We start from the raw sequence: 14,040 nt of genomic DNA, 5'->3' as shown, positions 1-14,040 counted from the left end.
CACGTCTAAAGCAGTGAGTAGAACACAATCTACTACAAAATTAATTCATTCACCAAAACACAAGAGAAAGAACAAATCTGTTTCAGTAGGAAACAAACGCACCAATTCAGAAGTAAAAGGTCAATCTGCCATTGATAAGCTTCCCGAAGCAAACCCCCACACACTCACAGATGCACAATATAGAGCGATGTTTTCTCCACAATCTCCGGCGGGAGTTGTTGGTAGATTGAAAGGATGGACTTTTGTGTTTCCATTTTCTTCCCTTATGAATCAGTGGACAGATGGCGAATGGCCATACGAAGGAGCGTTTGATAGAGATAAGCTTCAGATTGCTGAGTACAATGTTAACCCAGATTTTGGAAATCCATCTTGGGATAGTGCGTATATGAAAGATTGTGTAAATGTGTGGTTAACTGTTGCTCGTCAGAGGTGTGGAGTGAGTCTGGATGAAAAAAGAGTTGATCGTTTTTCTGATGAGTTCAGAGCAGCAGTGGAGAACTGTGTTAAATGTGTGACAGCATGTCACTTGCCTATGTTGGAAGCAGAGTTGCAAACCAGAGCTACAGAAATGATGAAAATTAAACAGAGGCATGGTGAGAATGTGAAGGCCATTTCCAAAGCTATCATATACGGTTGGGCAAAACGGCAAACTGATGCTCCCTCTCCACAAACTTTGTTGACCATTGTATCCAAAGCTGGAGTGCCTTTGCAAGAGTCACACACAAACAAAACAATGATTTCAATTTTTCCACAACTTTCACCTTCAAACCCCTTTTCAGCTGCTAACATGACTGATCAAACCATTTCACAACAAGCAAAGACTGACGATGAATTTCTCTTACTAGCCGCAGCTGTTGAGGGACAAAGACTACAGACTGAAGTAGAAAATAGAGAAGAGCAGATAGCAGCTAGAGAAAGGGAAAGAGACAGTCAGGCTGCTAGAGAAAGGGAAAGAGACAGTCAGGCTGCTAGAGAAAGGGAGAGTTAAACAGGAAAAGAAAGATAGAGCCGACGAAGAAAAAGCTAGGAAAGCTGCAGAAAAAGAAAAGAAAGCTAATTTGTCATTCAAACAGGTAAAAAGCCAGAAAAGAAAGGAAAAGAAAAGACATTTAGCTGCCGTTGCTGAAGAAACAGAGATAGACACTCAGGACAGCTCAGGAGAAAGTGAGGTAGAACTTGAGTTACAAGGAGCCAGAGGTAAGGGGGAGGAGTCTGACACAGACCAGAAAAAAGAATAGCACAGTGAAACATGACCACTTAGAACCCCCATCAGGTCCTTTTGTAAATATGCAAATAGATTTTGTACATATGCCAAGCTCACAAGGCTTCAAATACTTGCTAGTCATAACCGACAGGTTCTCGAAGTGGGTAGAAGCTTTTGCAACGAAAAAAGAAGATGCAAGAACAGTTGTAAAGTGTCTGCTAAAAGAGGTAATCCCTAGGTACGGAGTGCCGCAGGGAATAGATAGCGACAGAGGTCCAGCTTTTGTGTCAAAAATCACTCAGGGACTGTCAGAAATCTTAGGATTTAAGTGGCAGTTACATGTTCCTTATCATCCACAGAGTTCAGGTCAAGTTGAGAGAATGAATGCAACTATCAAAGACAGATTGACCAAAACAGTCCTAGCCACAGGCCTGAAATGGCCTGATGCACTGCCGATTGTGCTGTACTCCATTCGGAGTGCACCAAGTGCAACTACAGGACTGAGTCCTCACGAGGTGCTGATGGGAAGACCAATGTCCACAGGGACAAGTCCCCCACTGACACCACACAAAGCTACTCTGCTTTGGACGGATGAGTTCATGACTGAGTATGTGAAAAGACTAACAGAGATTTTGAGAAAGTATCATTTACAGGTGGCTGACAGACTCCCCAAACCATCGGAAGAACCAATTCATTCCTTTCGAGAAGGTGACCTGGTATTAATCAAATCTCTGGAAAAAGTGTCTTTGTCTCCTAGGTGGAAAGGTCCATACCAGGTGCTGCTGACTACTAGGACGGCCCTGAAGGTCGAAGGCAGAGCAGAATGGATCCACGCCACAAGGTGCAGACTGGCCCCCCCAACCACTGGCGGAGGAGAGCAGAGCCCTGGCAGGTAACCGGATGGTTACTCCTTTTTTCTCTCCTGTTTAGTAGGTTCGGGCAGGGGACAGGTCAAGTCGGTCCAAATGAGAGAGAGACAGGAGTCTCTCTGATTCCAGGCGAAGGAGAGCGGAAAGGCTTTCCTTCTCATGACACAGTCGGTGCCATGAACCCAGTGCCCCATGGACAGGGGCGCCCTTTGCAGAATGATCCAGAAAATGCAGACCAAGAGCCAGATCTTGGACATACGGACAAATCAATGAGCCCATTGGGACTCTACAACACTGTAAGTCCTGACAAAACAGTGAGATACATTGACAATGCTGCAATGAGAGAGTCTGAAGAAAAAGAGTCAGAAAAGACTGATGGACATATTTTACCAGCTCTCTCCCGAGTTAAACGAATTGTGAATTCTATTGTTTTTAAATGTCCTATTGACAGATGTAAAATGAATGATTGTAATATTGCATATCCAGTTACTTTTTCTCGAGGTAGATGGCGGTGGTCTACATATGATAAAACACTGTTTGAGACGAAGCAGAGCTCATCCACGTCGACGAAGGTAACGTTTTCACTTGTTAGACCACTAAGCAGACCTCTGGAATTGTGGTGTTTCACCAGACAGCAACTGAGAGGTTCTCCTGATTGTAGATCTTGGAGTGCAAATTTCCAGGAGAAGGGGGGAGAACTGGTAAGCTGTAAGTTCATGGAGAATGATGATTACCCCTGGAGTGGTTACTTTGCATCCACTAACACAATTGCTCCAACTAAATCTGAACCAAGGGTGCAAAACAAATTACTGCGTAGCGCTCAGCAACCAGTAGTGCGAAAAGAAAATTCAGCCCTTAGTCTTATGCTTGATTATGCGCGTGATCGTAATCTCAGTAAGTGTTGGCTATGTCAAAATATGCCAGCTTCAATACATTCTCCAATGTCTAATCCAATTCCATTCACCAAAGCTGATTATGAGACGTTCAATTGGAATGATCTTGCTTCAAGATTTAGAGAAGAAGCAGACGATTGCTATACTCCAACATATCCTGTGGATGTTAAGTCATCACAAAATACAGATATTGCTCTATACGTTGCAAGAACGGTAAATGACAAATATCTGCCAAGCGGATTTAATTTCACCACTCTTCTCCGCATCATTCACATACAAAGATATGTGAAACTAGGCTTTGAGTACAGAGTTCAGGTTGCTCTAGCTCAAACTAACTGTTCAAAACCTTCTGAAAATCAAGTGTGTGTTCCCCAACCATATACAACCACTGCTATGGCTGAAGCTCTAGTTTATGTGCAACCATGGGCTGGCACCTTATCCATAGGGCCAGTCAAGATTCAGTTACGCAACTGTTCGGCGCCACAACAAAACGAGCAAAGACCTCAGCGTGACTGCTCAACTTATCTTCCCCTGTCTTCACTCATGAGCTACAAAATGTTTCTTTATGTTTCAGAGGGATAGGGAAGGGACATGAAGACTTAGGACAAAGTAGCTGTAACACTGTGGTAGATGTCACTCTTAAACAGTCCCCACTGCCTGAGAGAGTGTATCTAGTTTGTGGTGACAGGGCCTATCGGTGCGTGCCGTATGAAGACTCACGCGGTGTCTGTTATTTGGCGTACTTAATTCCCCTAATCAGAGAAGTAGAATCTACTGAGATAGCTTCACTGTATCCACCGTTACACGTATACAAGAGAGAAATCTCATCAACTCAGAAAGTAGCCAGCTTCCTTCTCCCTTGGTATGGTGTGTATGTGTCCCAGCAAGAGCTCTCATCTCTCTCCAAAGTCCTAGAAAATCATCTTAATGCCTCAAGCAGAGCTATGTTAGCCGAACACAAAGAGTTGCAGGAAGTCAAAACAGTAGCTCTACAGAATCGCATGGCTCTTGATCTCCTGTTAGCGGCTCAAGGAGGAACTTGTAAGCTCATAGGCTCTGAATGTTGTTCCTACATCTCTGATGCAACTGCTGACGTCATGGACATGGCACATGACACAGCACTGGGTATCAAAGAATTGCATGATAGTCATGGTTTTAACCTTGGTGATTTTTCAGGTGTCTTTGGGTCATGGGGGTCCGGATTGGTCAGGTTCCTGACCACTCTTGCTGTTGCTGTCTTCCTTTTCATCCTCCTCTGCTCATGTGTAGGTTTGATAATCAAGCTGGTAGTGAAAAAGACCACAGGGTCTGTACTCCAAGCAGCCCAGGTGCATGTCACTGGAAACACTGCAGATCATAATCACACAGGTTTGAGGTATTATGATTTTGAAACTTTCCAGGACTGGATGAGGCGTTTTCACCCAGGTATCATTTCAGATGAGGAGGAGGAAACTCAAAATCTGTAGGTTTAATGTTTCTAAAAGCTTTCTTGGTATAAATCACTCACACCGTGCTAAATTGAATAGAGTTATGTTTGTTTGTACTTCATAAAGTTGAAGAAACATATCATTTTCTATTTACAGGTGACATCTTAGAATAATTTTTTGATTCTTTAATGATGTGATTATTAATCTTATGCATTTTTAGTTTGAGAAAAGTTGTAGAAATAGAGTAGTGTTAATGATTAATCTCTTAAATATCTAGTCATCTTATATGTTTTTCATTAATGTGATTGAATGTTTAATTATTTTTGAAATGTGTGTTTGAAAATTGATGAAAATGAAGAGGATCACTCCAGGAGGATGGATTCCACATCACCATGCATCGTATGTGCTAGTAACCTCTCCATGGTGATGGCCCTCTACTGTACGCAAAGTGCATGGGTTGAAGACTTCACTTTGTGATTGATTTGTTTTATTGTTATGATGTAATCAAATGTTTGTATGACTCCCCTTTAAGTTGCTAGGATTTCATCTAGTAAGAGGCAGGAAGTGTCTTGTCTTAGGTTGTTTGCGCATGTGACTGGTGACCTCTGTCAATGACCTCCTTTAACGCTTTGGTGTTCTAGGAGATCTTCTTTGAGGATTTGCCTCACTACTGCCCCTGGTGGTTGGAAGACAGAACTCATGGGTCACATGACAGTTGTTTTAAAGGGGTACATAAGAGGGGTTTTTTATCTAATTTACTGATTGTTTGCTTTTATTGTTATTGCATTATGTGTTTAAATGATTATGTGTTTTGATGATTTTACTTTTGATTTTGTTCAATGCAATTGTTGATTCTTGTATTACTTTTGTGTGAGAATTGTTATCTGTTGTGCGGATGTTGTTTCTACTCTGTTTGTGCCCTTACAGTCCACCAGTCCAGTCATAAATTGGTAATTTGTATTGATCTTTTGATCAATAAGAGGGGATTGTTATGGATATTCCATAACTGACCAGGACAACAGAATGTCAAGCTGTACTCTTCTGTTCTCTCAAACAGAAGATAACACATGTTGTTTAATAAACCAGGAGCCTCACAGGCGAACCAAGGCCAGAATGCAGGTCATCATCAGACGCAACAAGACAAACCAAAGATACAGATTTAGGTCATAGGTTTATGATTCGGAACTGACGAACTAGTTTCTATGATTGGCTTAAAGGCTGGTTTTGGACTGTGAGGGTCAGACGAGTTTGGGGACACCGTACGAACAGGAGGTGTCCCTTGAGTCGCTCTCCCTTGCAAGGTTCTTCATTAAAGTTTTCCCAGAATCATCATACGAAGTTTGGTTTGGTTTTCTCTTCTTCAAACTGACAACTGCCAGTGCATCAGCTCCGAAAATCCACAACAATGCCCAGTGGACTCAAGACTTTGTAGAGTGACTGCCCTTCAAAACCTCTGCAGCCAACCTCAATAGGCATACACCTTGCCTTCCAGTCCTGCTTGCAGCAGTCGATGACCAGCTCTTCATACTTGGTCCTCTTCCTCTCATGGGCCTCATCCAGACGGTCCTCCCATGGCACTGTCAGCTCCAACAAGACGATGTTCTTGGTTGCCTCTGAGACCAGGAGGATGTCTGGCCTCAGGTTGTTATAGCGATATGCCGTGAGAACTTCGGCTGGTTCGCCAAGTCCACAGAAAGCTGCCAATCCTGCACAGTTGCCATGATTTCTGCTGGCTTCTTGGCTTCTGTGGTTCTTGGTGGCTGCTCTCCAGCCTTGGTGATCTTCTGGGTGGTGGGGTGTGCACGTCTGCAGCTGCTGATTCCCATGCTGATGGCCTCTGCAATGGGTTTCAGAACCTGGTGGTGACACCAGATGTACTGGCCCTGCCCAAGAGCCTTTGGGCAGCAGCTCAAGATGTGCTCAAACATACCCCTGCCTGAGCAGTGCAGAGATGGATGGAGGATGCCATGTTGGTAGATCCAAGCTTTGAACTTGCCGGGAAGCCCTGATCAGTTCACTGCTCTCAACCAGTTCTTCGGCTGCTAACAAGTTGCCTGCACTGATTCTGTATCTTTCAGGTTGCTGTTGAACACTTTTCCAAGGCTCTTCACTGACTTTTTGGAGATAGTTGGGATGGGTGTTCCTAGGATGCTGAAGCAGAACCTGTCCATGACTTTGCCCTTCCTCAGCACCAGTGACCTTGATTTTCCAGGCCTGAACCGCATTCTTGCCAACCCAATCAGTTTCTCCAGCCCTTGCAGGATCCATCTGCTACCTGGCATTGACTCAGTGGTTAGTGGTGGTGGTTGGTGCATCCCTGATTTCGTCCGAGGGCCCCGGAATTCTGGTGCTGTGGACTTCGCAATCATGTTCATCGCCAAGGCAAAGAGGATTACAGTGATGGTACAGCCCATGATGATTCCAACCTCTGGCCTGTACCATTCTGATGTTACTGATCCTGCTGAGACTCTCATCCTGAATTAGTTGTAGCAATCCAGGATAAAATCTGCTAATTGGCCCAGCACATGATGCTTGGCCATGGTCATCTGGACCAGCTTGCGCAGGATGGAGCCGTAGGCCAGGTCAAGCCCGAGAATTGTCAGGTCTCCCTTGTTCTCCCGGGCTTCTCTGATGAGCTGGGTCACCACTCCTTTGGGCTCTAGACACCCCAGTACTCCAGATACACCCCCCTTCTGCACTGAGGTGTCTATGTAGCCACTGTTGGAGAGGAAGTCAGTCAGCCCCCTCACTACTATGCTGAAGAAAATCTTCCCTCCAACACTCAGCAAAGAGATTATCCTAAACTGGTCAAATGTGGTGGAATCCTCTTCCTTGGGGATCCAGACTCCCTCAGCAAATCTCCACTGCTGTGCCACTCTTCCTCTCCCCCAGATGACATTCAGGATTTTCCACAGCTGTTTCAGTAAAAAGGGATAGTTCTTGTAGACCTTGTAGGGGACTCCACTCGGGCCAAGGGCTGAGCTAGATCTTGGCCTCCTCACAACATCCTGGACCTCTTTCAGGAGTGGCTCCCTGCTGTCAAACTCCTTGACAGGTGGTAGTTGGTCTATCAGGGTGTTGCAACATCCCAGCTAGAGTTGGCTATGAAGGATGCTGGCTTCCTGGTTCTTTGCTTCTGGTGTCTTCGGTGCCAATCTACTCTATGGAGGGTCAGCAGGGGTCCTCCCTCAAGGTAGGTCACAGCGCAGCCAAGGGGGGGACATTGTTCCTCACTGGCCTCCTTGTACTGCTTTTTGAGGGGTTTTAGCTCCTTCCAAATGTTGTGGATCTTAGCTGCTCTTCAGTTCATGGTGAAGGGTCTTCTTCCTGGCCTATTCTCCACTGCTCCAAACCTTTCTGCAGCTAGGCTGACGATGATTGTCGTCATCATCTGCAGCCTCCAATCCACATGTCCCTTCGCTGTTGCTTCTAGCACCTTGTCGGCATCCTTGTCGAACTGTTGCCAGACTGCTGACTTATCGGCCTGTGGCCATTGGACTCTAACCTTCTAAGAAGATCTGTTCTGAGGGATTTGTTGCACCACCTGGAGGCTCGGGGCTCTATGGGTTGCTTCCTGGCAAGGCTCCTCCTGCGTCTCACAAGGTACAATACCTGTGCGTTGTGACGCTCCCTCTCCCTCCAAACACTTCATCCAGGTCTTGTGAATCTTCAGGCCTTGGCTGTTCTTAAAGACCTTCCTACATGTGCATTTCATATTCATAGTCGGTTGTCCATTGCTCTTGGTCGTTAGCCTTTGGTCCGTCAGTTTGGGGTGCTCATCCCTCCTCCCCTCTTGGGGTTTTGTTCCATGTGTTGATCCATAGCTTAGTGTGGGTTTCCTTATCTCAAAGGATACGGTTTGGGCTGCCAACCTGCCCTGCCCCGGTTTCCATCTTTCCGAGCTGTCCACTGTCATATATGTGTATATTGTAAATATATTTGATTTATTTTGGGTATGTCTGTCTAGGTGAGCCACACCTCCCAGCACCCTGGGTCTTAACAAGTTAAAGTAAGAACAACACATATAACACGAAGACCCTATTTGCACTCCTAAAATATGGCTAATATATAATACAAGTCAAAAGTTTGGACACACCTACTCATTCAAAGGTTTTTATTTATTTTGCACTTGTTAGGGTTTGCAATGTGGACTCAAATGCAGACACAAACTAGAGCGACGGTGAATGAAATAAGGTTTTATTGCCAGGGAAGTGGAGGAATGGAGGTGGATAGAGTGGGGATGAAGCGGGCTGAGGCAGAGGACTGGAGGGCTGAGAGGAGTGAGGGAGAATGGCAAGGGCTGGCAGAAGGGAGCAGGTGGTAGTGGGCTTGGAGAGTGGGCAAGCGAGCAATGGTCCAGAAACACTGGAGAGAGAGACAGCAGTTAGCAAAAAATCCGAACTTGGAGAAATCACTATATATAAGCAAGAGGCCTAAAGTGTACGCTACCACTTCAGTAGAAACAACGATCTGGCGATGAGTGGATAAAGAGCCGGGGTATATATACACTGCAAGCTGATGAATTGATGAGAGGCAGGTGAGCAGACTGGGAGTGGTGATGAGGTGATGAGCTGATTGCAGACAGGAGTGTAGAGCTGGGAGCCAGGCCAACACACACACCCACACAAACATAAACACAGAGAGAGAGACAGACAGGGGAACACTAGGGAGTCTCCAGGTACCATAATAGTACTATTTCTATATTGTAGAAAATATTAAAGACATCAAAATCGAACCATTTAGTGAACAAAAACTGTTAAACAAACAAAAATATGTTTCATATTTTGGATACCTCAAAGTAGCCACTGATTGCCTTGATGACAGTTTTGAACACTATTGGCAATATCTTAACCCTCTTAATGCATTTGAGACCATCAGTTGTGTTGTGCTGATGTAGTGTTGGTATACAGAAAATAGCCTTATTTGACTATTGTAGTAATGCATATAAGGGCAAGAACTGCTCAACTAACTAAAGCGTAATGACAGTCTGTCATTACTTTACTGAAGGTCAGTCAATCCGGGTAGTTTCAAGAACTATCACAGTTTCTTCAAGTGCAGTCGTAAAAACTGTCAAATGCTGTGCTCATCCAATCCAATCCACTTTATTTATATAGCACGACTTTAACAAACACAAGGTTTCCAAAGTGCTGCACATCAAGATAAAAAAATAAAATAAAATAAGGACTGTCCCGGGAAATGAAGACAAAGAGTTAGTTCATTCAAGTTATCAGCCTCAGAAATCGCCACGTAATAGCACCTTAGAGCCCAAATCAATGCCTCCCAGAGTTCAAGTAGCAGACACATCTCAACATAGACTGTTCATGGAGAGTGGAGAGTGGAGAGTGGTTCCAACTGTGAAGCATGGAGGAGGTATGATGGTTTGGGGTGCTTTTCTGGTGACACACTTAACCCACATGGCTACCACAACATTCTGCAGCGACATGCCATCCTATCTGGTTTGTACTTATTTGAACTATCATTTGTTTTTCAACAAGACAGGGACCCAAAACATACCTCCAGGCTATGTAAGGGCTATTAATCAAGCTGAGTCTGACAATCAGTCACTAATGCTTTTCATTGTGCCATATCAGTCCTTGTAAAATCAAATAAACCTCTTAGATTAGTTGCAGTATCGACAGATAGGATGTTTTTCAATGGCAATCTTGGCCCAACAACCAACCTCGACTATTTAAGTCTGAGGTGTCAACAACACTCAATTATTTAACAAGTTTAAGAGCTGCGTTGAGATGTACCAGCAGCAGTATGTGCCTTGAATAGCAGTCAGTTTTTATATTGCATACAATTCATAACAGACGTCTAGTATTGTATGCCAAACAGCTCCCTACATCACCACCATCATCATGTTAACAACCTCTCAAAGTATGACCTCCAACCTATTAACACATTATGAATGTAGTTTCCTAAATTTGAAAACAGATGTATGCAAAATGGCATATTTTGGGTCTAAATTTGCTATATTATATTATATATTTAACATATATTCATACACATCTATCTATCTATCTATCTATATCCATATATATATATATGGATATAGATAGATAGATAGATAGATATAGATAGATATACATATATACATACAGTGAAGCATTGTAAAACAACAGTTGCTGGTGATGCTATAGATGAATTGTTTCTTTTTCGCAAATAACTTTATGTTCAGCGGTGTACATTCACAACATGTTAAAAATAATTTTGCAAGGGAGATCATACAGTCATATGGATAATGCAACAGAAAAAAACATTCAATGACAAGATACCACATAATAGCCATTTTAATAGTAAAACTGTAGTACTTATTACTGAGAAGTTATGAGTACAGACTTACAAATCACAAATATTCTATTGCTCCCTACTGTGTCAATACAGCACTGATAAAGAGTTCACCTTTCTGGATGAGGTTGTGTTGTGAAGCTTGTTTCTTTTGAAAACCTTCTTTACAGAGTTCAGCACCTCTTCTGTCTTTAAAGAGTACACAATAGGATTAAGCAAAGCTGGTATTGTGTGTGTCAACGATGAGTTTATTATCCTGGCGTTAGGATGGATGTCGGAGGCCACTGCAGCTATGTTGATGCCCACAAGTGGTAGGAAGAAAATAGCCACAATGATCAGGTGAGAAGTACAAGTTTTTAAAGCTTTGTGTCGCTCCTCTCCTGATGCAATCCTGCTCAGTGCTATGGCAATGCAAACATATGTGATTCCTATTAGTATAAGAGGAATACAGAGGATTATAATGAAAGCAACATATGCCATTATGTTATTTAAAGAAGTGTCATTACAGGCCAGATAATATACTGGTCCATGATCACAGAAAAAGCTCTTTATCACCAAAGATCTACAGAAAGACAGGCGATCAATAAGCCCAACAGTAAATGCTACAAGACTCAATAAAAAAACCCATACAAACAGCAGCATTGCAGTAATAGTTGGTTTAGTCACAATAATATGATACCTTAAAGGAAAAGAAATTGCTATAAATCTGTCATATGCCATAGTGACAAGTGTCCATGATTGTACACTTGCAAAGAATAAAACAAAGAACATATAACTCAAGCAAGCCTCATAGACAATGTACCTGTTATCAAACAAAAATGTGTCTAAGAGTTTTGGAATAAGAGCAGTGCTGCCACACAAATCTGTCACAGCCAGGTTGGACACAATCATGTATTTAGGAGTATGAAGAGTCTCGACCAGGTAGATAACAGAGAGGAGAAGAACATTCCCAAGAACAGTCATTATATAAACAAAACACAGGAATACATAGTAATACTTAACATGAGGAATGTTAGAAAATCCACTAATATAGAATTTTGCAGGGCGAACAAATGTGGCATTAAATATGGTGGCAGCTTTCTCTTCAGGACTCATTATGGATATCTGTTTCCCTAAATGTAAAAAGAAAAATATATAATAATAAAGGATGACACATTTTAATTGTTTGGTAAATGTTGCTGTGACCAAACTCACCTCAGATGACAGGCCTAAAATGCAGTGCACTAAAGTGAGTTGTACTGTGAGAGACTTGTCATTTATATTTGCAGCTTTCGTTGTGGGATGAGTGCAGGTGGCTGTGTCACATGGTCATGAATTGGATATTCATACAGGCTATTTCAAAATTTCATAGTTTATGTCATCAGTTTACTTATGTAATCAACTCTGTTAATTGCTGTCACCAGTGAATCATCAGTCAAACAGCAGAAAGTAGCATAGTCAGTATTTTACTGTAAAACAAGTCTACAGCAATGCTCTATAAGACTGTGCATTGGCACAGCTGTGCTTTAAGCTAAATTTGAACATTAGCACCCTAACATGCTGCAAAGTTGATATAACAATGATGCTAATAATAATAATAACAATAATAAACTCCATATGGCACCTTTCATAAACAAAATACAGCTCAAAGTGCATAACATTTCTGTTTTAGTTTAGTTTATCATGCTGTGACTCAGGAGGTAGAGCGGGTCGTCCACTAATCTGTAGATTGGCGGTTCGATTCCCGGCTCCTCCAGTCTGCATGTCGATGTGTCCTTGGGCAAGATACTTAACCCCAAATTGCTCGTGATGGCTATGCCATCAGTGTGTGAATGTGTGTGAATGATTAGATTTCCACTGATGGGCAGGTTGGGACCTTGCATGGTAGCCCCTGTACCCATTCAGTGTATGAATGTGTGTGAATAGGTGAATGTGGTTCGTAGTGTAAAAAGCGCTTTGAGTGGTAAGAGGACTAGAGAGGCGCTATACAATTACAGTCCATTTACCATTTACCATTTAAAATGTGCTAATTAGCACTAACACCAAGAAGAAGCTGATTGGAATATCATTAGGTTTTTATTTGATCCTAAACTAAAATATTTAACAAATTAACATTTTGACCTGATGGTGGACTAGGGAGGAGGGAGGGCTGTTTTTTAGCCATTTAGTGGCATGGCTTTATGAATGGCAATCTCCACCATCTTCAACAGGGCTGCGGATTGGACTCCACCCTGCCTGTTGATGTAAGCGACTGTGGTGCGGTTGTCTGTTATCACCAACACGTGTCTCCCCTGAACCAGAGTCAGGAGGTGTCGCAGAACCAAGAGCACTGCCTGAAGTATGAGGAGGTTGATGTGTCAGTTTCACCTGAAGGCCACACACCACCTATCGCTCTCCCTAGGCAAATGCCTCCCTACCCCGTCAGGGACGCATCTGTGAACATTGCTATATAGGAGGTCACTTGACCCAGCAGTGTCTCCGTTGACAGTTGCTGTGGGAACCCCCAGTAACGCAGGTCCTCCTGCACTGATGGGGGAACATTCACCAAGCATTCCCAGTGCCTCTTGGAATCCAGGCACAGGTTGGCAAACCACTGTAGCAGCCGGTACATGTGCAGGAGCCCCAGTGGAACAACTGGCCCACCGCCATGAGCCCCAACACCTGCATGACAATCAGAGCTGTCACTGCCACTCTGCGCCAGTCTGAGGACTGCCTGCTGCAGGGCAGAGTACTCATAGACTATCCCTTGAAAGGCAAAATGCAGGAGATAGATTTATCTTGGCCCATGGGGGACCGGTATCGAAAGAATCCATCACTGTCAGTATCCTCAACACAGCCTTAGATATTGTGTCAGTGCATCCGTCACCTTACAGGGAGGGGAGCAGACTTTATATCTCCTCTCCTCAGTCCGTGAGCGGGCCCAGGCAGTTGAACATAGCCCTTGCTGATGTGATGCTCCCTCTCACTGACAGTCATTGCCAGTTTTTGCTCCGGCATGGGCCGCTCAGCTGTCACGGGAGGGCCGGTGCTACAGTGTCTCCATTGAAGTGGTCTGGGAGGTGGCTGAGGCAGCGGGGGCTGGCTGTGCTCTGCCCTGTCTGCACACTCTCTTCCTTGCCATGGTGTTGTGGTGAAGCACCTCGTCTCCTCTCTAGCTAGAAGAAAGCGCAAGTAGCAGATCACCGCTCAGCTGTGCCTCCTCCTCTCCAGGTGGCAGTAGCGAAACCCGGACTCAGGTTATTAATCTGACCAATGGTGCAACTCAGAAAGTCAGCCTGCTCTGTTGTGGGGGGTGTCCAGCGGTGTATTAGCCGCAGCAACACCCAATGTTCCCAGATTGTTAGCTACCATAGCCAGCTGTGCGCCCAGGCGGAATA

General features: G+C 43.9%; 1 protein-coding gene, 1 long non-coding RNA gene and 1 pseudogene across 3 annotated transcripts; 1 reads left to right on the top strand and 2 right to left on the bottom strand.

Annotated features, from left to right (window-relative positions):
- Nucleotides 1-368: 368 nt before the first annotated feature.
- LOC137195709 (uncharacterized) lies at nucleotides 369-5,725 on the top strand. Of its 2 annotated transcripts, none has more exons than XR_010931154.1 (2): nucleotides 369-2,369; nucleotides 2,579-5,725. It is a non-coding gene; the product is annotated as an uncharacterized lncRNA (long non-coding RNA). The 2 variants fall into 2 exon arrangements; XR_010931153.1 differs by having other exon boundaries at nucleotides 2,560-5,725.
- A 51-nt stretch (nucleotides 5,726-5,776) lies between these two features.
- LOC137196287 (uncharacterized) lies at nucleotides 5,777-7,781 on the bottom strand (annotated as a pseudogene).
- Nucleotides 7,782-10,652: 2,871 nt separating this feature from the next.
- LOC137195015 (olfactory receptor 1-like) lies at nucleotides 10,653-12,442 on the bottom strand. Its single transcript, XM_067607094.1, has one exon. The coding sequence runs from the start codon at nucleotides 11,777-11,779 to the stop codon at nucleotides 10,772-10,774; it is 1,008 nt and encodes a 335-aa protein (XP_067463195.1). The 5' UTR covers nucleotides 11,780-12,442; the 3' UTR covers nucleotides 10,653-10,771.
- Nucleotides 12,443-14,040: the final 1,598 nt, after the last annotated feature.

The sequence above is a fragment of the Thunnus thynnus genome, chromosome 13 (assembly GCF_963924715.1).
Source record: "Thunnus thynnus chromosome 13, fThuThy2.1, whole genome shotgun sequence".
Lineage (NCBI taxonomy): Eukaryota > Metazoa > Chordata > Actinopteri > Scombriformes > Scombridae > Thunnus > Thunnus thynnus.
The sequence above is the reverse complement of the archived record's forward strand: the minus strand, read 5'-3'. Positions and strand labels throughout refer to the sequence as shown.